At 45.8% G+C, this 23,842-nt stretch overlaps 1 protein-coding gene across 1 annotated transcript in view; it reads right to left on the bottom strand.

Annotated features, from left to right (window-relative positions):
- Nucleotides 1-23,842, bottom strand: part of tecta (tectorin alpha) — a 92,864-nt gene that overhangs the window by 4,821 nt on the left and 64,201 nt on the right. The window contains exons 12-21 of the mRNA XM_072487736.1: nucleotides 22,594-22,793; nucleotides 19,470-19,850; nucleotides 17,518-17,801; nucleotides 16,810-17,090; nucleotides 15,426-15,536; nucleotides 13,875-14,071; nucleotides 12,828-12,991; nucleotides 6,537-6,785; nucleotides 5,952-6,114; nucleotides 1,032-1,122 (exon numbers count right to left, since the gene is read on the bottom strand). Coding sequence (XP_072343837.1) covers nucleotides 1,032-1,122; nucleotides 5,952-6,114; nucleotides 6,537-6,785; nucleotides 12,828-12,991; nucleotides 13,875-14,071; nucleotides 15,426-15,536; nucleotides 16,810-17,090; nucleotides 17,518-17,801; nucleotides 19,470-19,850; nucleotides 22,594-22,793 — 2,121 coding nt within the window. The remainder of the gene's footprint in view (nucleotides 1-1,031; nucleotides 1,123-5,951; nucleotides 6,115-6,536; nucleotides 6,786-12,827; nucleotides 12,992-13,874; nucleotides 14,072-15,425; nucleotides 15,537-16,809; nucleotides 17,091-17,517; nucleotides 17,802-19,469; nucleotides 19,851-22,593; nucleotides 22,794-23,842) is intronic.

Here is a 23,842-nt window from a genome sequence, read left to right as displayed (position 1 = left end):
TATTTTAGCTGCGCAGCTCGAAGTTTGCTGCCGTAAGCATCCCTGTGTTTTATCATTCCACTTTTTCCAGTCTAAACCATAATCTCCAGAATTCCCTCTCTACACTTCTGTCTTTCTTTATTTAAGATGCTCCTTAAAACCCGGCTCTTTGGCCAAACCTTTACTTACACCAGTTCTAATAAGCCTCTGTGCAATTTTTCTTTGATTACAGTCCAGTTTAACTTTGGTTAATACTCTACATGAATTTGAGTTGTAACTTCACGGGGGTGTTCACACGTCTCACATGGAGCAAAGTCCTCATCGAAAGATCTCCTTCCTCCATCAGCCAACCGGCACATAGGCTATTCCTTGTGGAGAATATATCACGAGGCATCCTCGTGCACACGGGCCTGACCTTTACACCAGCCTCTGTCTTAACTTTAGATCAACTACATAAAAAGTGCATCAACAGCTGAAACTATTTAGCAGTACTCAATATGTGCCTGTTTTTCCTTGTCCCTGCCTCTGTCTGAGGAACAGGACTTGGGTGCAGGGGTTGAACATTCTGCCCCTCGGGCCTGCTGTGCAGACATTAAGATCATAGCTGATTTGATCGTAGCCTCAAACTATACATTTCTGTCTGTGCCCAATAACCCTCGACACCCTCACCTATCAGAAATCTAGCAAACTCAGCCGTGAATAAATTTGATGACCCAGCCGCCACTGCTTTCAGGGCAAGAAATTCTCCTCATCTCCGTCTTAAACTGTGTCCTCTCGTTCTGGACTGTCCCACATCTCCCTACATCCAGCCTCCTTAGGATTTATCTTTCTCAATACGATCACCACTCATTCCTCTTCACTCCAATGAGTAAAGTTTTCTTCAGAAGGGAAGCCCTTCATCCAAACAGACTTCTCTACCAACTAACACTTTCTCTGTCTCAAGTTTTTTCCCATTTATTATCTCCTTGCTTTTATTCAAGGAGATGTCAAATTGTTGTGATAACAGGAGCTTGGTGCAGGAATTGTAAACATATAAATGGTTCAAAACTAACCTCTTCTCCTGATGGGTCCAACAGAGAGAATCTGTTCTTTTGCGAGTGGCCAGTTGTCATCGGAGAGCCGCCTGCTGTTAGCAGGACACGTCTACAGAGACAACGCAAAGATTTAGTTAATGTGTCCATCAGCAGCAACACTACCAGAAACCAGAGGTGTCTGTGTACCTCTGTCTCCTCTTGTAGGGTTTCTTCAATTCTCTTACTCCCTGCCCTCTCCATCTGATCGGAATTATGTCTTTAAGATTTGGGGATTACCACACCAGTTACATTATACAAGTTCTTATCAAAGTTACCAGTGTGTACATTCCTCACACAGGATTTTCACACAGTTGGGGTGACCCAGAAGCTCTTTAAAAATGGCAGGATTTCCGATCCCATTCTGGGCTGCCTTTAATGAGTGTGGGTTTGTCGTTCCTGTCAACAGCCCAGCTCTCCCAACTGACTGGTGCATTGTGTAGATAGACATGTCCAACTCTTCATGAAGTCGGGTCAGATTTTTAAAGAGTCGTGGTTCACGGCTCCTGGGAGAAGTTGTGAACCATAGTCTCCATTATGGGACCTTTTGAAAAGTAATTTCTTAAGGTAGTCCTCATGCCCATGGTTCTATATGAACAAAGAACAGTCCAGCACAGGAACAACAGGTCCTTCAGCCCTCCGCGCCTGCGCCAAACATGATGCCCTAAACTAAAACCTTCTGCACTTCCGGGGTCCATATCCTTTATTTCCATCCTATTCATGCATTTGTCTAGTGAAAGTCGCTATCGTCCCTGCTTCCACCACCTCCCCCGGCAGTGAGTTCCAGGCACTCGCCACCCACTGTGTAAAAAAACTTCCCTCACACATCTCCTCAAAACCTCACCCTTGCATCAAAACCTCACCCTTGCACCTTAAACCTATGTCCCCTTGTAATTGACTTTGAATGGCATGGACAGAGTGGATAGTCAGAAGTTTTTCCAATTTTGTAGACTTCTGTCAGGTCGCCCCTCAACCTCCGTCGTTCCAGTGAAAATGATCTGAGTTTATCCAACTTCTCATAGCGAATACCCTCCAGACCAGGCGACATCCTGGTAAATCTCTCCTGCACCCTCTCCAAAGCCTTCATATCCTTCTGGTGGTGTGGCGAAAGAATTGTACTTTGAATATTCCAAGTGTGACCTAACTAAGGTTCTACACGGCTGCAGCATAGCTTGCCAATTTTTATACTCTATGCCCTGACCAATGAAGGCAAGCATGCCGTATGCTTTCTTGACTACCTTCTCCACCAGCATTTTCAGTTTCCTGTGGACCTGTACGCCCAGATCTCTCTGCCTATCAATTCTCCAAAGGGTTCTGCCATTTACTGTATAATTCTCACCTGCATTAGACCTTCCAAAATCTATTACCTCACATTTGTCCGGATTGAACTCCATCTGCCATCTCTCCGCCCAAGTCTCCAAACGATCTAAATCCTGCTGTATCCTCCGACAGTCCTCTTCACTATCCATAACTCCGCCAACCTTTGTGTCGTCTGCAAACTTACTAATCAGACCAGCAACATTTTCCCCCAAATCATTTATATATACGATGAAATACAAAGGTCCCAGCACTGAACCCTGTGGGACATTACTAGTCACAGCCTTCCATTCAGAAAAGCACCCTTCCATTGCTACTCTCTGTCTTCTATGACTGACCCAGTTCTGTGCCCAACTTGCCAGCTCACCCCTGATCCTGTGTGACATCACCTTTTGCTCCAGTCTACCATGAGGGACCTTGTCAAAGGCTTTACTGAAGTCCATGTGGACAACATCCACTGCCCTTTCTTCGTCAATCATGTTTGTCACTTCCTCAAAAAACCCAATCAAGTTAAAACCCGATCAGGTTAGTGAGACAACACCTCCCATTCACAAAACCATCGCTAACTTATCGCTAATAAGTCAATTTGTTTCCACATGTGAGTAAATCCTGTCCCTAAGAATCCTCTCCAATAATTTCCCTACCACTGACATAAGGCTCACTGGCCTGTAATTTCCTGGATTATCCTTGCTACCCTTCTTAAACAAAGGAACAATATTGGCTATTCACCAGTAGCCAATGAAGATACAAAGATTTCTGTCAAGGCCTCAGCAATTTCCTCCCTCTGTATTCTGGGGTAGATCCTATCAAGCCCTGGGGACTTATTTACCCTAATGTGACAACAACTCTTCCTTTTTGATATCAACATGACCTTCCCGAGGCTCATCATCCACCAAGTTCTTCTCTTTGGTGAATACTGATGCAAAATACTCATTTAGTACCTCGCCCATTTCCTCTGGCTCCACGGATAAATTCCCTCCCCTGTCCTTGAGTGGACCAACCCTGTCCCTGGCTACCCTCGTGCTCTTTTTATGTGTATAAAATGTCTTGAGATTCTCCTTAATCCTATTTGCCAATGACTTTTCATGACCCTTTTTAGTCCTCCTAACTCCTTACTTAAGTTCCTTCCTACTTTCTTTGTATTCTTCAAGGGTTTCATCTGTTCTCAACCTTCTGGACCTTATGCATGCTGCCTTTTTATTTTTGATTAGGCTCACAGTATCCCTCATTATCCAAGGTTCCTGAAACTTGCCATACTTATCCTTCATCCGCCAGGAACATTCCCGTCCTGAATTCCTATCAACTGACGTTTGAAAGACTCCCACATGTCAGATGTTGATTTACCCTCAAACAGCCGTCCTAATCTAAATTATTCAGTTCCTGCCTAATGTCATAATTAGCCTTCCCTCCATTTAGCACCTACACCCTAGGACAATTCTTATCCTTATCCTCAAGTACCTTAAAACCTATGGAATTATGGTCACTATTCCCGAAATGCTCCCCCACTGAAACTTCAATCACCTGGCCAGGCTCACTCCCAATACCAGGTCCAGTCCGGCCCCATCCCTAGTTGGACTATTTATATATTGTTTCAGGAAACCCTCCTGGATGCTCCTTACAAACTCTGCCCCATTCACGCCCCTAGCATTAAGTGAGTCCCAGTCAATACTAGGGGGCGACTAAGGGCTTTTCACAGTAACTTCATTTGAAGTCTACTTGTGACAATAAGCAATTTTCATTTCAATAGAGGGGGATGTTAAAATCGCCCACCACAACAACCCTGTTGCTTTTACATCTTTCCAAAATCTGTCTACCTATCTCCCACTGGCTGTTGGGAGGCTTATATAAAACCCCCAACATTGTGACTGCACCCTTCCTATTCCTGACCTCTACCCGTATAGCCTCGCTGTATGAACCCTCCGAGATGTCCTCCCACAGTACAGCTGTGATATTCTCCCTAACCAATAGTGCAACTCCCCCACCCCTTTTACCTCCCCCTCTATCCTGCCTGAAACAGCTAAATCCTGGAACGTTTTGCTGCCAATTCAAGTCCTTCCCTCAACCAGGTCTCTGTAATGGCAACAACATCATAGTTGCAAGTACTAATCCAAGCTCTAAGTTCATCTGCCTTACCTGTTATACTCCTTATGTTGAAACAAATGCACTTCAGATCACCAGTCCTGCTGTGTTCAGCAACATCTCCCTGCCTGCTCTTCCTCTCAATATTCCTGGCCTTATTCACTAGTTCCCCCTCACTTATTTCAACTGCTGACAACTCCTCTGGTACCCACCATTTCCTGGATCAATTCACTGGATAGTGGCAGGAGGATGTGTTTTTAAAAAATTCATAATTTTTTTTCACATAGTAGAAAGTTATTTCACACAAGCCAATAACACAAAATACAAACTCTTGCAACCACTTAATGTTAACGAGAAGCAGAGTGTCTACTCGGCCCTCCAGCCTGCTCGTCAATCTCATGGCTGATCCAATTTTAACCTTAAAATCACATTCCTGTGTACCCCCAGTAATCTTTCAACCCCCTTGCTTAGCAAGAATCTATCTATTTCTGCCTTAAAGCGATTCAGAAACTTCCCCTCAGCCACCTTTTGAGGAAGAGAATTCCAAAGTCTCTCAACCCCTTGAGAAAATAAATTCTCATCTCAGTTTTAAATGGGTGACCTTTTATTTTTATGATGTGAAGATGCCGGCGTTGGACTGGGGTGAGCACAGTAAGAAGGAGCTGTGCTCCGAAAGCTACTGAATCGAAACAAACCTGTTGGACTTTAACCTGGTGTTGTAAGACTCCCTACTTTTATTTTTAAACAGAGGTGTTTCAACAAGTATGAATAACGAGGTTTGGCTGAGAGCTCCGACAACCATTCAAAAACTGAAACACTTACCCCCAGAGGAAACATTGTGTGATTGACAGCTCCACCTCTGCTGTCAATTCCAAAATGTTTGTTTACACAACGTTGAGTTTGTGATTGATCTGAATGATTGACACTTATTGGCTTGTAGTGAAATAACTCTAGTATGTTCTCAAAAAAGTAATGAATGGATTGCTTTTTTAAAACACTATTGTTACTGTGAGGTCCATTAATCCATGGTACACTCATATATAGAACCAGGGGCATGGAAGTGCCAAAGCTTAGCAGTGGAAAGGCACAAGGAATGGTTGGGGCACGGGGTGTGTTTGGAGGGTTAGGGTGAGGGGGTGTGAAGGTGGAGGGTCTTTTTCTTTAACTTTAACAGGGACAAAAGTCCAACTGCACGGGGTGGGTCTTTTTAACAGCCAGGCACCATGCCAGCAACAACGTGCTGCCTCTAAACTTTCTGGGTCTACGCCATTTCGTTATGAGGCAGACAGGCCAGGCTGGAATTTTGCTTGATGATGAGAATCACCGTCATCATGTTTTAGCTGTTTGATGGTTTTCTGAAAGGATCCCAATTTGACTCATCTCACAATGTAGAATTCACGACTGCACTGAAATGTTGGTCAAAATGGATCCTGCTCCAGGAGTAGGGCAATGTGGACCAAGCGGGTTCCCTTTTGAAAAGGAGGACAGGAGGTTGCCATTACTCACAACTCTGCAGTTATTTATATCGGAGTCACACAGCGTCACATCGCAGTGGAGATGGACCTCATCGTAGTCACCAATAAACTTGAAAACAACAATGTGGAAGCGGCAAGTGAGAGACACTCCGTTCTCCTCCATCTCGATGGTGCTGTCTTTGGAGTTTGGGCACCTGGTCAGAGGAAACAAAACAGAGAGGCCATCAGGGTCAGTGTGGGCAACCTGTAACCCTCCCACTGTCCAGGGCTGGAATCTGCCATTCCCACCACCCTCTCTTCTGGGAAGTTTGCTGGGGGAGATGTCTCAAAATGATTTGAAAGAAACAGTACAATATCAAAGCCAGTTTTAGGGAAAATGAGGGGAGGAGTAAAGTGGGTATGTCCTGGGGTGAGAATATCCGAGTGGGGGCTTTCTCTCTCTGGAATGGTATTTGATTCAGAGGAGAAAAGGGAGCCAGTTTGCCCAGAATCAGTTTGCGTTGCAGTGAAAGAATCCAATGAATAAGAACTTGGAAAGGATTCTGCCCAATCACAAGATGAAGGATCTGGACCCATTGCTCCTTTTATTATCTCTTTGGAAAGATTTCATACAAACCCATGTTCTATTATCACATAACGTAGTCGGCCCTTAGGATCCCGGGATGGAGTTGCCCAACAACGATTAATAATCAAAATGAGCTGCGTAGAATCTGCTCCCTCGACAAACACTCCAATGTACAGGACATCCCGGGTGGTGAGTGTCACCTCGCCCTCTCGATACGGAAACTTGTATGATGAGTTTTTGTACAGAGCCATTTTGGTAATGAAACTACCTTCTTTGGTGGGAAGAGTGAGGTTGACAACACTGAAATATACAGCAACGGTAGTTAATATTAAAGAGTGAAAAAAAACTGGTTAATTAGAACAAACAAAGAAAAGTACAGCTCAGGAACAGGCCCTTCGGCCCTCCAAGCCCATGCCGACCATGCTGCCCGACCAAACTACAATCTTCTACACTTCCTGGGTCCATATCCCTCTATTCCCATCCTATTCATGTATTTGTCAAGATGCCCCTTAAATGTCACTATCGTCCCTGCTTCCACCACCTCCTCTGGTAGCGAGTTCCAGGCACCCACTACCCTCTGTGTAAAAAACTTGCCTCGTACATCTACTCTATACCTTGCCCCTCTCACCTTAAACCTATGCCCCCTAGTAATTGACCCCTCTACCCTGGGGAAAAGCCTCTCACTATCCACTCTGTCTATGCCCCTCATAATTTTGTAGACCTCTATCAGCTCTCTACCTCTACCAGCGTCCCGGATGGCTTCATCTGCAGAAAGTGCACCCAACTGGAGCTCCCCACAGACCGCATGGTTCGGTTGGAGCAGCAATTGGATGCACTTAGGAGCATGCAGGTGGCGGAAAGCGTCATAGATCGCAGTTATGTAAATGTGGTCACACCCAAGGTGCAGGCAGAGAAATGGGTGACCACCAGAAAGGGCAGGCAGTCAAGTGCAGGAATCCCCTGTGGTTGTCCCCCTCTCGAACAGATATACCCCTTTGGATACTGTCGGGGGGGATAGCCTATCAGGGGAAAACAGCAGCAGCCAGAGCAGTGGCACCACGGCTGGCTCTGATGTTCAGAAGGGAGGGTCAAAGCGCAGAAGAGTAATAGTAATAGGGGACTCTATAGTCAGGGGCACAGATAGGCACTTCTGTGGACGTGAAAGAGACTCCAGGATGGTATGTTGCCTCCCTGGTGCCAGGGTCCAGGATGTCTCCGAACGGGTAGAGGGAATCCTCAAGGGGGAGGGCAAACAGGCAGAGGTCGTTGTACATATTGGTATTAACGACATAGGCAGGAAGGGGCATGAGGTCCTGCAGCAGGAGTTCAGGGAGCTAGGCAGAAAGTTAAAAGACAGGACCTCGAGGGTTGTAATCTTGGGATTACTCCCTGTGCCACGTGCCAGTGAGGCTAGAAATAGGAAGATAGAGCAGATAAACACGTGGCTAAACAGCTGGTGTAGGAGGGAGGGTTTCCATTATCTGGACCACTGGGAGCTCTTCCGGGGCAGGTGTGACCTGTATAAGAAGGACGGGTTGCATCTAAACCGGAGAGGCATAAATATCCTGGCCGCGAGGTTTGCTAGTGTCACACGGGAGGGTTTAAACTAGTATGGCAGGGGGGTGGGCACGGGAGCAATAGGTCAGAACGTGAGAGCATTGAGGGAGAACTAGGGAATAGGGACAGTGTGGCTCTGAGGCAGAGCAGACGGGGAGAAGTTGCTGAACACAGCGGGTCTGGTGGCCTGAAGTGCATATGTTTTAATGCAAGGAGCATTACGGGTAAGGCAGATGAACTTAGAGCTTGGATTACTACTTGGAACTATGATGTTGTTGCCATTACAGAGACCTGGTTGAGGGAAGGGCAGGATTGGCAGCTAAACGTTCCAGGATTTAGATGTTTCAGGCGGGATAGAGGGGGATGTAAAAGGGGAGGTGGAGTTGCGCTACTTGTTCGGGAGAATATCACAGCTATACTGCGAGAGGACACCTCAGAGGGCAGTGAGGCTATATGGGTAGAGATCAGGAATAAGAAGGGTGCAGTCACAATGTTGGGGGTATACTACAGGCCTCCCAACAGCCAGCGGGAGATAGAGGAGCAGATAGATAGACAGATTTTGGAAAAGAGTAAAAACAACAGGGTTGTGGTGATGGGAGACTTCAACTTCCCCAATATTGACTGGGACTCACTTAGTGCCAGGGGCTTAGACGGGGCGGAGTTTGTAAGGAGCATCCAGGAGGGCTTCTTAAAACAATATGTAAACAGTCCAACTAGGGAAGGGGCGGTACTGGACCTGGTATTGGGGAATGAGCCCGGCCAGGTGGTAGATGTTTCAGTAGGGGAGCATTTCGGTAACAGTGACCACAATTCAGTAAGTTTTAAAGTACTGGTGGACAAGGATAAGAGTGGTCCGAGGATGAATGTGCTAAATTGGGGGAAGGCTGATTATAACAATATTAGGCGGGAACTGAAGAACATAGATTGGGGGCGGATGTTTGAGGGCAAATCAACATCTGACATGTGGGAGGCTTTCAAGTGTCAGTTGAAAGGAATACAGGACCGGCATGTTCCTGTGAGGAAGAAAGATAAATACGGCAATTTTCGGGAACCTTGGATGACGAGTGATATTGTAGGCCTCGTCAAAAAGAAAAAGGAGGCATTTGTCAGGGCTAAAAGGCTGGGAACAGACGAAGCCTGTGTGGCATATAAGGAAAGTAGGAAGGAACTTAAGCAAGGAGTCAGGAGGGCTAGAAGGGGTCACGAAAAGTCATTAGCAAATAGGGTTAAGGAAAATCCCAAGGCTTTTTACACGTACATAAAAAGCAAGAGGGTAGCCAGGGAAAGGGTTGGCCCACTGAAGGATAGGCAAGGGAATCTATGTGTGGAGCCAGAGGAAATGGGCGAGGTACTAAATGAATACTTTGCATCAGTATTCACCAAAGAGAAGGAATTGGTAGATGTTGAGTCTGGAGAAGGGGGTGTAGATAGCCTGGGTCACATTGTGATCCAAAAAGACGAGGTGTTGGGTGTCTTAAAAAATATTAAGGTAGATAAGTCCCCAGGGCCTGATGGGATCTACCCCAGAATACTGAAGGAGGCTGGAGAGGAAATTGCTGAGGCCTTGACAGAAATCTTTGGATCCTCGCTGTCTTCAGGGGATGTCCCGGAGGACTGGAGAATAGCCAATGTTGTTCCTCTGTTTAAGAAGGGTAGCAAGGATAATCCCGGGAACTACAGGCCGGTGAGCCTTACGTCAGTGGTAGGGAAATTACTGGAGAGAATTCTTAGAGACAGGATCTACTCCCATTTGGAAGCAAATGGACGTATTAGTGAGAGGCAGCACGGTTTTGTGAAGGGGAGGTCGTGTCTCACTAACTTGATAGAATTTTTCGAGGAGGTCACTAAGATGATTGATGCAGGTAGGGCAGTAGATGTTGTCTATATGGACTTCAGTAAGGCCTTTGACAAGGTCCCTCATGGTAGACTAGTACAAAAGGTGAAGTCACACGGGATCAGGGGTGAACTGGCAAGGTGGATACAGAACTGGCTAGGCCATAGAAGGCAGAGGCTAGCAATGGAGGGATGCTTTTCTAATTGGAGGGCTGTGACCAGTGGTGTTCCACAGGGATCAGTGCTGGGACCTTTTCTCTTTGTAGTATATATAAATGATTTGGAGGAAATTGTAACTGGTCTGATTAGTAAGTTTGCAGACGACACAAAGGTTGGTGGAATTGCGGATAGCGATGAGGACTGTCTGAGGATACAGCAGGATTTAGATTGTCTGGAGACTTGGGCGGAGAGATGGCAGATGGAGTTTAATCCGGACAAATGTGAGGTAATGCATTTTGGAAGGTCTAATGCAGGTAGGGAATATACAGTGAATGGTAGAACCCTCAAGAGTATTGAAAGTCAAAGAGATCTAGGAGTACAGGTCCACAGGTCATTGAAAGGGGCAACACAGGTGGAGAAGATAGTCAAGAAGGCATACGGCATGCTTGCCTTCATTGGCCGGGGCATTGAGTATAAGAATTGGCAAGTCATGTTGCAGCTGTATAGAACCTTAGTTAGGCCACACTTGGAGTATAGTGTTCAATTCTGGTCGCCACACTACCAGAAGGATGTGGAGGCTTTAGAGAGGGTGCAGAAGAGATTTACCAGAATGTTGCCTGGTATGGAGGGCATAAGCTATGAGGAGCGGTTGAATAATCTCGGTTTGTTCTCACTGGAATGAAGGAGGTTGAGGGGCGACCTGATAGAGGTATACAAAATTATGAGGGGCATAGACAGAGTGGATAGTCAGAGGCTTTTCCCCAGGGTAGAGGGGTCAATTACTAGGGGGCATAGGTTTAAGGTGAGAGGGGCAAGGTTTAAAGTAGATGTACGAGGCAAGTTTTTTACGCAGAGGGTAGTGGGTACCTGGAACTCGCTACCGGAGGAGGTAGTGGAAGCAGGGACGATAGGGACATTTAAGGGGCATCTTGACAAATATATGAATAGGATGGGAATAGAAGGATACGGACCCAGGAAGTGTAGAAGATTGTAGTTTAGTCGGGCAGTATGGTCGGCACGGGCTTGGAGGGCCGAAGGGCCTGTTCCTGTGCTGTACATTTCTTTGTTCTTTGTTTGTTCGGTCGCCCCTCAACCTCCGTCGTTCCAGTGAGAACAAACCAAGTTTATTCAACCGCTCCTCATAGCTAATGCCCTCCATACCAGGCAACATTCTGGTAAATCTCTTCTGCACCCTCTCTAAAGCCTCCATATCCTTTTGGTAGTGTGGCGACCAGAATTGAACACTATACTCCAAGTGTGGCCTAACCAAGGTTCTATACAGCTGCAACATGACTTGCCAATTCTTATACTCAATGCCCCGGCCAATGAAGGCAAGCATGCCGTATGCCTTCTTGACTACCTTCTCCACCTGTGTTGCCCTTTTCAGTGACCTGTGGACCTGTACACCTAGATCTCTCTGACTTTCTTGAGGGTTCTACCATTCACTGTATATTCCCTACCTGCATTAGACCTTCCAAAATGCATTACCTCACATTTGTCCGGATTAAACTCCATCTGCCATCTCTCCACCCAAGTCTCCAAACAATCTAAATCCTGCTGTATCCCCTGACAGTCCTCATCGCTATCCGCAATTCCACCAACCTCTGTGTCATCTGCAAACTTACTAATCAGACCAGTTACATTTTCCTCCAAATCGTTTATATATACTACAAAAGCAACGGTCCCAGCACTGATCCCTGCGGAACACCACTGGTCACAGCCCTCCAATTAGAAAAGCATCCTTCCATTGCTACTCTCTACCTTCTATGCCTAGCCAGTTCTGTATCCACCTTGCCAGCTCACCCCTGATCCCGTGTGACTAGATTCTAGATATCCTGATCATCTTTTGTTAACAAGTCAAAGGGCAGGCACCCAACTGATATCCTGTCTGACCTCTCACTCAAAGCTGCAGAGTATCCTGAATAAAAATAGCAAAACAATGGCAGCTTCTGTAAGGTTGTCAACCTGTTTCTCTCCACAGATGCTGCCTGAACTGCTGGCTAATTTCAGCTCATTCATATTTCACTATTTACCCTCTGAGAGGAAGGTGTATGTGTGCCATTAATTCCAATGCAACCCAATACAGTTCAAATGCCACTTATAAATAAAGTTAACGAAACAGGTTACTTGCTTAGCTGTGCACAGACTTTTGGAGAGATTTCCTTTCAAGGGCAGATCTGTTTAACCTTTCATCAATTGGCAAAACTGCTGTTCATCTTTAAAAAAAACTATAACAGGCAGTGGTTAGCACTGCTGTTTCATGGTGCAGAGGACCCGGGTTCGATCCCGGCCCCGGGTCACAGTCTGCGCGGAGTTTGCACATTCTCCCAGTGCCTGCCTGGGTCTCACCCCCCACAACACAAAAATATGTACAGGGTAGGTAGAATAGCCATGCTAAATTGCCCCTTAATTGGAAAACAAAGGATGAATTGGGTATTTTAAATTTATTTTTTAAAACCTATAACAGACTGCAAAACTACAGACAGGCCTGGCTGCTCCCATTAATTACATTATCTATATCCCACTAACTTCCATAAACTGCTTAGCTAGGACTAAACACTACCTCATAAGTTATCTACATTCCAGGAATCTCCAGCAATCAAAACACAATTTAATTAGCCCTTTATAGCGAAATGGTTTAAACGTGACAATCATTTACATATATTGTAAATAATTGTAGCTCCAGCACTGATCTCTGTGCCACTCCAGTATTTGCAGGTTGTCATCCCGAAAATTCCCTCTTACCCCAAATACAACATCCAGAAGTTTAACCCAGAGGTTTAACCCACTCACCTCAGCATCGGCCTCACAACAGTTTCAAGTGAAACTTTCAGGTCAAGTTCGTAAGCACAGGAGAATTCAACATTAATGACTCTATCACGAGTAATGACACTGCCTGTATTGTTCAGACTTTCAATCCAGACGGTGTTTATATACATGACGTGTGTCTCATTTGTCTGTGGAGAAAAGGATTGCTGTTACCTGGAGACGCTGAGCAGGATAATCTACACCGACCTATCTATGGCAGAGCAAACATTCCACACGCTTTCACTCAATGCCACAACCCTGTGTATTCGGGGTGGTGTCTGTGACGTCCACTCCCCGTACTGCTTTTACATTTTACTCTGAGATCTCACAGGATTAACCACGGCTCCAGTTCAGGCTATTGTGGCATGCTAATTGTCATCTATCAGCGAGTATGTGAGTAGAGCCCAGGGATGACCTAGCTCCACCCAGCTGCCCTGTACTTTGTACCTGAGATTGAACTCTGGGCCAGGAAGTGAGACCTTTATTCAGCAGATCCCATTCTCCCTCCAAGTGAACATCCTGGCACAACTCAAATTACTCCCTCAGTCCCCAACACAATCCACAGCTTCTTGATGACCAATTTCCTCAGTCTATGCTAGCCAGAGCAATTTGTGCCCCTCCCAGTGTTCACCCCTCTAGAGCTCAGGATGCCTTCCGACAGCCCTGTTCATCTTCTATCTTGCCTCAGTTTCCAACAAGGGTAAAGAGGCAATAAAAGCATTTAGGTCTTTACAGAGTAAACATTGTGATTTGGGAAAACAATTTACAAAATACTGGAACACTAATCATTGGAACTTAGAAAATAGGAGCAGGAAGAGTCCATTCGGCCCATCGGCCTGCACTGCCATTCATTATGATCATGGCTGATCATCCAACTCAGTAACCTGTCCCTCCTTCCTCCCATATCCTTTGATCCCTTTAACCCCAAGAGCTATATCCAATTCTTTCTTGAAAACACACAATATTTTGGTCTCAACTGCTGATAACACTTGTTCAGAGTTTGCTCATTCACTGGAGAGGAGATACATTCACCTTCACAATATTGCCACAGTTGCGATTGGTGTTATTGATGTGAAATGCAATAAAATCATCTCCTTCTGACCCCGCACAGCGGAAATCATTAATTCGGACATCTTCACGCTCAAAGCCCAGTTGGTAAAGTCGGCATTTGGAAATATAAACTTCCATCTGAGAATATTTACACACCACATCTGCCTGGACAATATCATCTGAAGGAATGGAAAAGAAAATGGACCAATCAATATTCAGCACCATTAGACTGAAAATCCTACCTGTGCACTTTGAATCCCCCACAATCAACATCCTGGAGGTTGCCATTGATCAGAAACTGAACTGGACTAGTCATATTAATACTGTGGCTACCAGGGCAGGTCAAAGTGAGGAATCCTACAGCGAGTAACTCACCTCCTGACACCCCCCCCCCCCCCCCCCCCCTCCAAAGTGTGTCCACCATCTACAAGGCACAAGTAATGGAATACTCTCCACTTGCCTGGATGAGCGCAGCTCCAACAACATTCAAGAAGCTCAACACCATCCAGGACAAAGCAGCCCACTTGATTGCTCTCCCTTCCACAAACATTCAAACCCTCCACCACCAATGCACAGTGCCAGCTGTGTGTCCCATCTACAAGATGCACTGCAGGAACTCATCAAGGCTCCTTTGGCAGCACCTTCCAAACCCGCGACCACTACCATCCTGAAGGACAAGAGCAGCAGATACCTGGTAACCCCACCACCTGGAGGTTCCCCTCCAAGCCACTCACCACCCTGACTTGGAAATAGATCGGCCGTTCCTTCACTATCGCTGGGGCAACATCCAATAAGGGGCAATTTAGCGTGGCCAATCCACCTAGCCGGCACAGCTTTAAATTGTGGGGGCTAAACCCACACAGACACGGGGACAATGTGCAAACTCCACATGGACAGTGACCCGGAGCCAGGGTTGAACCTGGGTCCTCGGCGCTGTGAGGCAGCGGTGCTAACCACTGCGCGCCCTGCTGCTCACTGAATTTCGGCTTTTGGAGCAAGAAATAGAATTCGGTGTTTCTGAATCCTGAAGCTGCCCATAGGGGGCAAACAGACAGCTTTTGACTGGGGGTCCCTTTTAATTTGTATAAGAACAGTTTCACTGTTAAAGTAAGGGCAGCAGGTAGATTAATGAAACTGGCGAGCCAATCAAAGACCTTCCAGTTTTAGAAGATCTGCAATAAATTTTGAGTAGCTGAGAGGACAAAATTAAGTTGCTCCATCACCAACTCTGCAGAGAGCTGGCGTGGACACAACGGGCCGTCCTTCGATGCTCTAACCGGTTCTAGAGCTGCATTGGCCCAATCTGAAAATTCCAGCTAATTCACCGCTTCCACAGCTCATTCTCACAGATGTGAATGAGGCTGGTGAAGATTTGGCAGGTTGATGAGGAAGATTTCAGAAGCACAAGGAAATTCAGGGAAACCTCTCCTACCTGAACATCCTTGCTCAATTTTCCTACACCATTCCTATCCAGGCAGAGAAATTCACCTGCTGGGTGTTTAGTTTATGTATCCAGTGTTTCTGCGCATTTACCACTATCTGGACTTGGCTCCTCGGGACAACCACACAGATCTCCGTTACCCTGTCGGCATAAACTGTAGTTGGTGCAAATGCCTCCGGCACATGGGTCATCAATCAATTCTGCTAAAAGCAAACAGACACAAATGATTAACCCTTCAACTCAGCAACCACCAGAAACATTCTCCAATGATAAACATCCAAACAGATCCAATGATAAACATGCAGGCGTTTGTGGAAAGCATTGCAATCCCTAGACAATGACATCTGCAGCCACAGCATCTTCATCTCAGAACTGGTGAGCTCGAAATGCAGCCATTGTAGGTCATTAGGGAGGGGGAGAGTTTCCAGAACACTGTGTTCCAGGAGGCAGTCACAGAACGTTACCTAGAACTTGAGAGTGGGTCAATGATCAGGAATAGAAAGGTGTAACTATGATTTGGGCAGGTTAGGGGATCCAGCAGGAAGTGATGGAGGAAACCTGGTTCTTGACTTTGACCAACAGGTCTGAGGTGCTTGCTACCTGTGTGGGTGAGAACAATGATTACAGAAGTGAGTGGACCATAGCACCACGGTGCGTTAAGTCCTGCAGGATACATACTGAGCTCTGCAATTGCAACTAGGCTGAAGATGGAACTTGGAGCAGGTGAAGGGAGGATTCAGCTGTCATTGAACAGATAGAAACCAACATCATCGGCTGAACCAGGAATTCTATTGAGAAATGTTGAGGAATTGAGTGAAAATTAAAAAGCAGAACTTCAAAGAACCTCAAATCTCTGGATTGTTTCCTAAAATACATATCAACAGACATAGGTTCCAACATATTAGAGAGTTCAACATGTGGTTCAAAGAATGATGTGGGAAGAAGTGATTTCAATTCAGGTATTTCTGAAAAGAGACATCAAAACTTTTAATCTTGCACTCAGCAGAACACTTTGCAAGAATAACAACAATTTATACTGTATGTGAAGTTGCCAAGTGGACTCCGTTATTGGGAATGCTAGAATCTATTATTAAGAAAGTTAAGAATTACGCTGAGAACCAACGTAACAAGGTCAGGCGAACTCGCATTGTGGCACATTGTGTGTACTGGAAGCAACAGATATTAACAGACAGACAGAAAGAACATGTACAGGTCACCTCCACCTTCACAAGGCCAATTAGGGATGGGCAATAAATGTGACCTAGCCAACGACTCTCTTGAAAGAATAAAACTTTACAGAAGTATCAACACCACATGAGCCAATGACAGCTCAAAGAGCCAATCCTGAATCTTAACTCGGGGGTTGTTCAGAGGCCTGAACCCTGACCCAAGGGGGAGCTCGACCCCCATTCCAGGAAACATCAAAAAAACCCACCACAAACCCTGGGCACCAATTTGTTATTCGCTCCATCTTACAGCAGTTTTCCTGGCGAATCCACTCAGTGCTCAGAATCCCTCTGGAACGACAGGCTTCCCCATATGCTGCCAGTGAACTGCAGATTTGAGATCTCTCATCCCAGTAGCAAGTATCCAATCCACAGGATTTGTAAAACGGAATGGGGTTGATGAATCCATAACAGGGCTGGAAGAAACCCTTCATTTCAGTGAGTTTCAAACATCTTCCTTCATTCTGTAGCTGAATGATGTTCTGATTATCACAGGTTAGTGACAATGCAGTATATTGATCTTCATCACAGCTGTGGGATAAAAGGAGTCTGTCAGTACCTTCAGAAAATAAATAAGACATCGGATTTGCTTCGTAAAACCTTAATCAGGTGCTGTTTAGCACAGCGCTAAATCGCTGGCTTTGAAAGCAGACCAAGGCAGGCCAGCAGCACGGTTCGATTCCCATAACAGCCTCCCCGAACAGGGGCCGGAATGTGGCGACTAGGGTCTGCGCAGGGGTTCTACAGGTGGTGGCAACCGTTCCTAGATTATCTCGCGGAGCGTTAGAGGAAGGTTGGTCAGCAGCAGCAGTATCTCGCCTAATAGATTTTCATCTGTTTTATCTAAATAGTTGACACTGGAACTCCAAGTGTAAAGTGTGACAGCTCCGATGGTGAAATGGGTTCACGGATATTCAGATCCGGTCTAAACATGTATGAGACGGACTAAGAACTTTACCTGTTTTGCATTCCATTTGTTTTCCAGCTCTTTGCCAATTCCAGGATGGTTTTTGCTGGTTTTCCTCGTGAAGTTAAGTCATCATCATTGGGGTTTCCATTAAAGTTTCCACACAGACCACACACCTTGTTCTGTAGCCGCTCCCCCATCCTGATAGACAGCAAATTAAACCAGTTGTATTGGATCTGAATACCTTGAACTGTATCAATTATCAGGAATCCCTCAGCAGTTGAGATCTTTGTTATTCCTGTGGTAACAGGAATTGTGACAGTTGTTCCATTCACCTGGCAGATAGGACAATGTTAATCAGTTTTTGGGAATCGTTATGTATGGGACATTGCAAACAGCTTGGTGAAAATTTCATCGAGCAAGAATTTTAAGCAAACTTATCGAGCCAAATCTTTAGAAAGCACCATTGGTGAATACTCCACTTTTACCAGATCACCAGAAATAGTGACCAAACAAATAGTTACCAAGAAAAGTACATAATCAGACACAGCTCCGTCACCGGGATACGGACACAGCTCCGTCACCGGGATATAGACACAGCTCCGTCACCGGGGCACGGCTCCGTCGCCGGGATACGGACACAGCTCCGTCACCGGGACACAGCTCCATCACTGGGACATGACTACAGCTCTGTCACCGGGACACAGCTCCATTACCGGGACACGACCACAGCTCCATCACCGGGACATAGTTTCATCTCCGGGACGCGGCTCCGTCACCGGGACACAGTTGAATTCAGAGAATGTTGCCATTAAAAAAAAATGCCGAGAACAGATTAAATGAATGAGAAGAGGAGAAACAGAGAGAATGTAGGTGAGGGAGTAATTGCTAAAGTGAATGAAGGAGAGAGAAAGTGGAGATGATCAAGAAAAATGATTGAGAGAGAGAATCAGTGAAAGAATCGACAGTAACAGCTGAGCGAGCTACTCCCGAGTTACAGCTGAGAGCTACTCCCGAGTTACAGCTGAGAGCTACTCCCGAGTTACAGCTGAGAGCTACTCCCGAGTTACAGCTGAGCGAGCTACTCCCGAGTTACAGCTGAGAGCTACTCCCGAGTTACAGCTGAGCGAGCAACTCCCGAGTTACAGCTGAGAGCTACTCCCGGGGTACAGCTGAGAGCTACTCCCAAGTTACAGCTGAGAGCTACTCCCGAGTTACAGCTGAAAGCTACTCCCGAGTTACAGCTGAGAGCTACTCCCGAGTTACAGCTGAGAGCTACTCCCGAGTTACAGCTGAGAGCTACTCCCGAGTTACAGCTGAGAGAGCTACTCCCGAGTTACAGCTGAGAGAGCTACTCCCGAGTTACAGCTGAGAGCTACTCCCGAGTTACAGCTGAAAGCTACTCCCGAGTTACAGCTGAAAGCAAGAACGAATGCATGAAAGAGAATATGTGACACATGGATATTTAGGAGTGAGTAACATTTATAAAAATAAATTTGAGTGCCCAATTATTTTTTCCAATTAAGGGGCAATTTAGCGTGGCCAACCCACCTACCCTGCACATCCCTGGGTTCTGGGGGTGAAACCCACACAGACAGGGGGAGAATGTGCAAACTCCACACGGACAGTGACCCAAAGCAGGGATCGAACCCAGGTCCTCGGTGCTGTGACAAGTGAATAAAATGATTGCCTGCGATAACGGGAATTTGCGGGCGAGACTGAGTGTGACAAAGATAAGAAATAGATATTATAAAGTGAGAAAGATGATGAAATAGAATCAATATGTAGGAGAGAATAAATGTCAGAAAATAAAGCGAGGAAATGAAAGAGAGGCAATAGCGTTCGAGAAAATGAATGTGAAAGAACTGAAGGGAAAATCTGAATGAATGTGTGTGTGAAACAAACGTAAAAGAAAGAATTAGATGAAAACTGTCAGTGTTTGAGTGACAGAGAGAATACGCAAGTGAGAGAGTAAAGCGAGGATGAGGGCGGGGAGCATTTACCTGAACGATCCTGCCCGAGATTAGAATCTGTTCCTCGTTGATATAAAGATAAACCGGGGAAATCAGCGTCATGTTGGGTAAGGTCCATTTGTCAAAATTTACGATCAATTGGAAAGAGATGTCTGGAAGTTTCTGACAGATTGTGGAGAGGACAAATGAACAGGCAGCAGGAAATCGCAGAAAGGCCCCGTCAAAGGTCTGGAATATTCCTCCACCAGCAGCGATGCAGTAAGAGACTTTATTACTGTAACACCCCCGGATTCCATGGCGGAGTGAGCATGACTCCTCGCTCTTGCAGTGTCGCGAGTCACACTGGACCATATTGCGCCCCATGCAGCGGCAGTGTTTTGAGCAGTTAGTGTTCCAGAAAAACTGCCCTGGCTGAAAAATACAGAAACATTTTCAGTAAAACCAACAAACATGGAACTCAGGAACAAGCAGTGAATTTAGAATAGTTCTAGTGTTCAAAAACAGTCCAAAGATGTGCAGGTTAGGTGGATTGACAATGATATAAAATTACCCCTTAGTGCCAAGGATGTGCAGATTAGATGGGGTTACGGTATTAGGGCAGGGGAGTGGGGTAGGATGCTCTTTAAGAGGCTCGATGGGCCAAATGGCCTCCTTCTGCACTGCATGGGTTCTATGGCATGTGAAATGGGAAGCTCCTCGCAGATCCCAGTTATAAGGACTATTAAACAGGCAAAGCTAAATTATCTCACAACCAACGCAAGTGAGAGAATAAAGCGAGGATGAGGGAGGGGGATCAGATCTAAGCTCTGCAGTCCTGCCACATCCAGCTGTGAATGGTGGTGGACAATTAAACAACTTACTGGAGGAGGAGGCTCCACAAATATCCCCATCCTCAATGATGAAGGAGCCGAGCATATCAGTGCAATATATAAGTTATGGCTGACGCATTTGCAACAACCAAATGTAGAGTTGATTATTCATCTTGGCCTCTTCTGGAGGTCCCCAGCATCATAGATGCCAGTCATCAGCCAATTCGATTCACACACATTGCAAAGCCTATAGGCTCCATTCCGGCAATAGTACTGAAGACTTGTGCTCCAGAATTAATTGCGCCCCTAGCCAAGTTGTTCCAGTACAGCGACAGCACTGGCAACTACACAACATGTAAAATTGGTCAGCGCCAGGGATCCGGGTTCAAGTGGCCTTGGGTGGCTGTCTGTGCGGAGTTTACACTATCTCCCTGTGTCTGCGTGGGTTTCCTCCGGGCGCCCCAGTTTCTTCCCACAGTCCAAAGATGTGCAGGTTACGTGGATTGACCGTGATAAATTCCCCTTAGTGTCCAGGTTCTGGGTTACGGGGATAGGGTGGGATTGACGGGGAATGTAAATGCATAGAGTGCTCATTCGGAGGGTCGGTGCAGACTAACATGGCCTCCTTCTGTACTGTAGGGAATCTATGATTCTAGGTGTGTCCTGCACATAAAAGCAGGACAAATCCAACACAGCCTATCAGTCTACTCTTGAAGATTAGCAAAGTGATGGAAGGAGTCATCAACAGTGCTATCAAAGAGCACTGCCTCAGCAATAACCTGCTCACGGACGCTCAGTTTGGGTTCCGCCAGGGTCACTCAGCTCCTGACCTCATTACAGCCTTGATTCAAACATGGACAAAAGAGCTGACCGCCAGAGGTGAGGTGAGAGTGACTGCCCTTGACATCAAGGCAGCATTTGATTGAGTTTGGCATCATGGAGCCCGAGCTAAACTGGAGTCAATGGGAATCAGAGAGAAACTCCCACTGTTTGGAGTTATACCCGGCACAAAGGAAGGTGGTTGTGGTGGTTGGAGGTCAATCATCTCAGCTCCAGGACATCACTACAGGAGGTCCTCAGTGGCAGCGTCATTTTCAATACCATTCATGACTTGTCAGATACTAAAGTACTCTGTGCCGCATGCAGATCGACTGGGCAACATTCAAACTTCGCTGATAACATTTGCACCACACAAGTGCCAGGAAATAACCCCCCCCCACTTGATTCAATTACATTATCATTGCTGAATCTCCCACTATAAATATCCTGGGGGTTACCATTGACCAGAAACGGAACTGAACTAGCCATATAAATACTGTGGCTACAAGAATACATCAGAGGCTGGGAATTCTGTGGCAAGTAACCCATCTCCTAACTCCCCAAAGCCTGTTCACCGTCTACAAGGGACAAGTCAGGAGTGCAATGGAATACTCTCCACTTGCATGGATGAGTGCAGCTCCAACAAGAAGCTCGACACCATCCAGGACAAAGCAGCTGTTGATTGGTACCCGTTCCACTACATTCAACATTCACTCCCTCCACTGGTCCATCGTGGCAGATGTGTACCATCTACAAGATGCACAGCTGTCATTCCTTAAGCCTTCTCCAACAGTACCTTCCAAAGCTGTGACATGTACCACCTAGATTCTAGGTGTCAGAAGGTCATAGGCAGTAGACACATGAGAGTGGCACCACCTGCAATTTCCACTCTAAGTCACCCACCACCCTGACTTGGAAATATATGCCATTCTTTCACTGCCACTGGGTCACAATCCTGCCATACCCTCCTGAAAAGCACTGTGGGTATCTACGCCACATGGACAGCAAGAGCTCAATAAGGCAGCTCACTACCTTCATTTCAAGGGAAGTTAGAAATGAACAATAAATGTTCGAGCCGAGCCCGTGGCATCCGCATCCCAAGAAGGAACAAACTTTTAAAAGGTTGCAGTGAGAAGGGGATTTCTACCATTTTCGGTCTAACCAACCTTTGGGGAGAACTTCCAGTATTTTGAAGCTGGCCTGACATGTATTTAGATCCTGGCTGATTCAGTTCACAATTCATTTTCCCAATTTTGCTTCTGTGCCCATTTAAACCCTCACCTAACAATAACATATTAGTCTCAGATTTGCAGATCATCAATTGAATTCTGCTTTCAAAAGCTTTTTGAGGGAGTGAACTCCAGATTTCCTTGTGCATTATGTGAAGTATTTCCTGAGGTCATTCTCTAATTATAACGTTCTGCCTCTTCTTCTGGACATCTCGTTAGAGGAAACATGGTTAGCAAATCATTTTAATCATAGTCTACAAAGCTTAGGTCCTGTTTCAAAAGACCTTCCCAACATACCTCGTAGTATTTGTCATCTGCCACACATCCGCAGTCCTGAGGTAGGATGCATGTTACACCATTGAGCAGGAAGCCATCATTACATTGGCAGCCCTCCATACAATAATGGTTACACTCCCGATAGGTTTTGAAGGTGGCACAGCCTGGTTGGCAGACAGACATACAGCTCTCGTAGTGACTGTTTACAGGACAAGTGATTTCTGTGGGGATGGAGATCAAATGGAAACCATTTACCAAAAAAAACAATTTCACTGTCATAGTATAATTTGTCCTTTGATTCCATATATTTATTTTAGTTCCCTCTAAAGTATTTCTAGTAACGTATTTTTCAGGAATGTGGGAAGTTAACAAGATTCACAATAAACAGGAGATGAAAATGAAATAACAGAAAAGCAACAACGCTCACAGGCACCTACAGGAACAATGAGGTGCAATTTGCTCAGTAACAAGATTAGAGGGTGTCTAGAGACATTGAGGTGCAAATGGCCATATCAGAAACATTGTTTACCAGAGATCAGTGAGGCTGTACAAATGGTAACTTCTAAAGGCAAGGCATTTGAATGAAGTAGACAGCAGAATCCACAGAGGGGAATATCAAAGTGATTGAAAAAGTATAACTGGAGGCACCCTCATTGAAGAGAGGCTAGGTTTCCATCAATAAGCAGACATGCAGTTCCATCCGTGATCAAGGCCATAGAGGCCTATTCCAGCTCACATTTAGAGCCACAGCAGATTTCAAATATTCTCCTCCAAAAGATGCAGTTTTGTACCTTCACTGAACCAGGAAGAGACGCTTTCCAAGACTAGGCCACCTCAGTTGTATTGTGTGGTAACTATTGACTGGATTTAACCTCTAGAGTTACTAAAATTGGATGTTGTTTGGAAAAAGGGGTGTCTCACATGTGTTCAGAGAACTTGGGCGTATGTTGGGAACAAGAGGTACCTTCAGATAAAACGATGTGTTCAGTTATTGATATACGTCAGTGTCAGAGTGTACATTTACTTTTGCTGTGTGCTTTTTCTTTTTATTAATTACTATTTTTATAAATTTAGAGTCCCCAATTATTTTTTTTACCAATTAAGGAGCAATTTAGCGTGGACAATCCACCTAACCTGCACATTTTTGGGTTGTGGGGGTGAGACCCATGCAAACACGGGGAGAATGTGCAAACTCCACATTGACAGTGACCCAGGGCTGGGAACAAACCCGGGTCCTCGGAGCCATGAGGCAGCAGTGCTAACCACTGTG

Source organism: Scyliorhinus torazame, chromosome 21 (assembly GCF_047496885.1).
Source record: "Scyliorhinus torazame isolate Kashiwa2021f chromosome 21, sScyTor2.1, whole genome shotgun sequence".
NCBI classification, from domain to species: domain Eukaryota; kingdom Metazoa; phylum Chordata; class Chondrichthyes; order Carcharhiniformes; family Scyliorhinidae; genus Scyliorhinus; species Scyliorhinus torazame.
The sequence above is the reverse complement of the archived record's forward strand: the minus strand, read 5'-3'. Positions and strand labels throughout refer to the sequence as shown.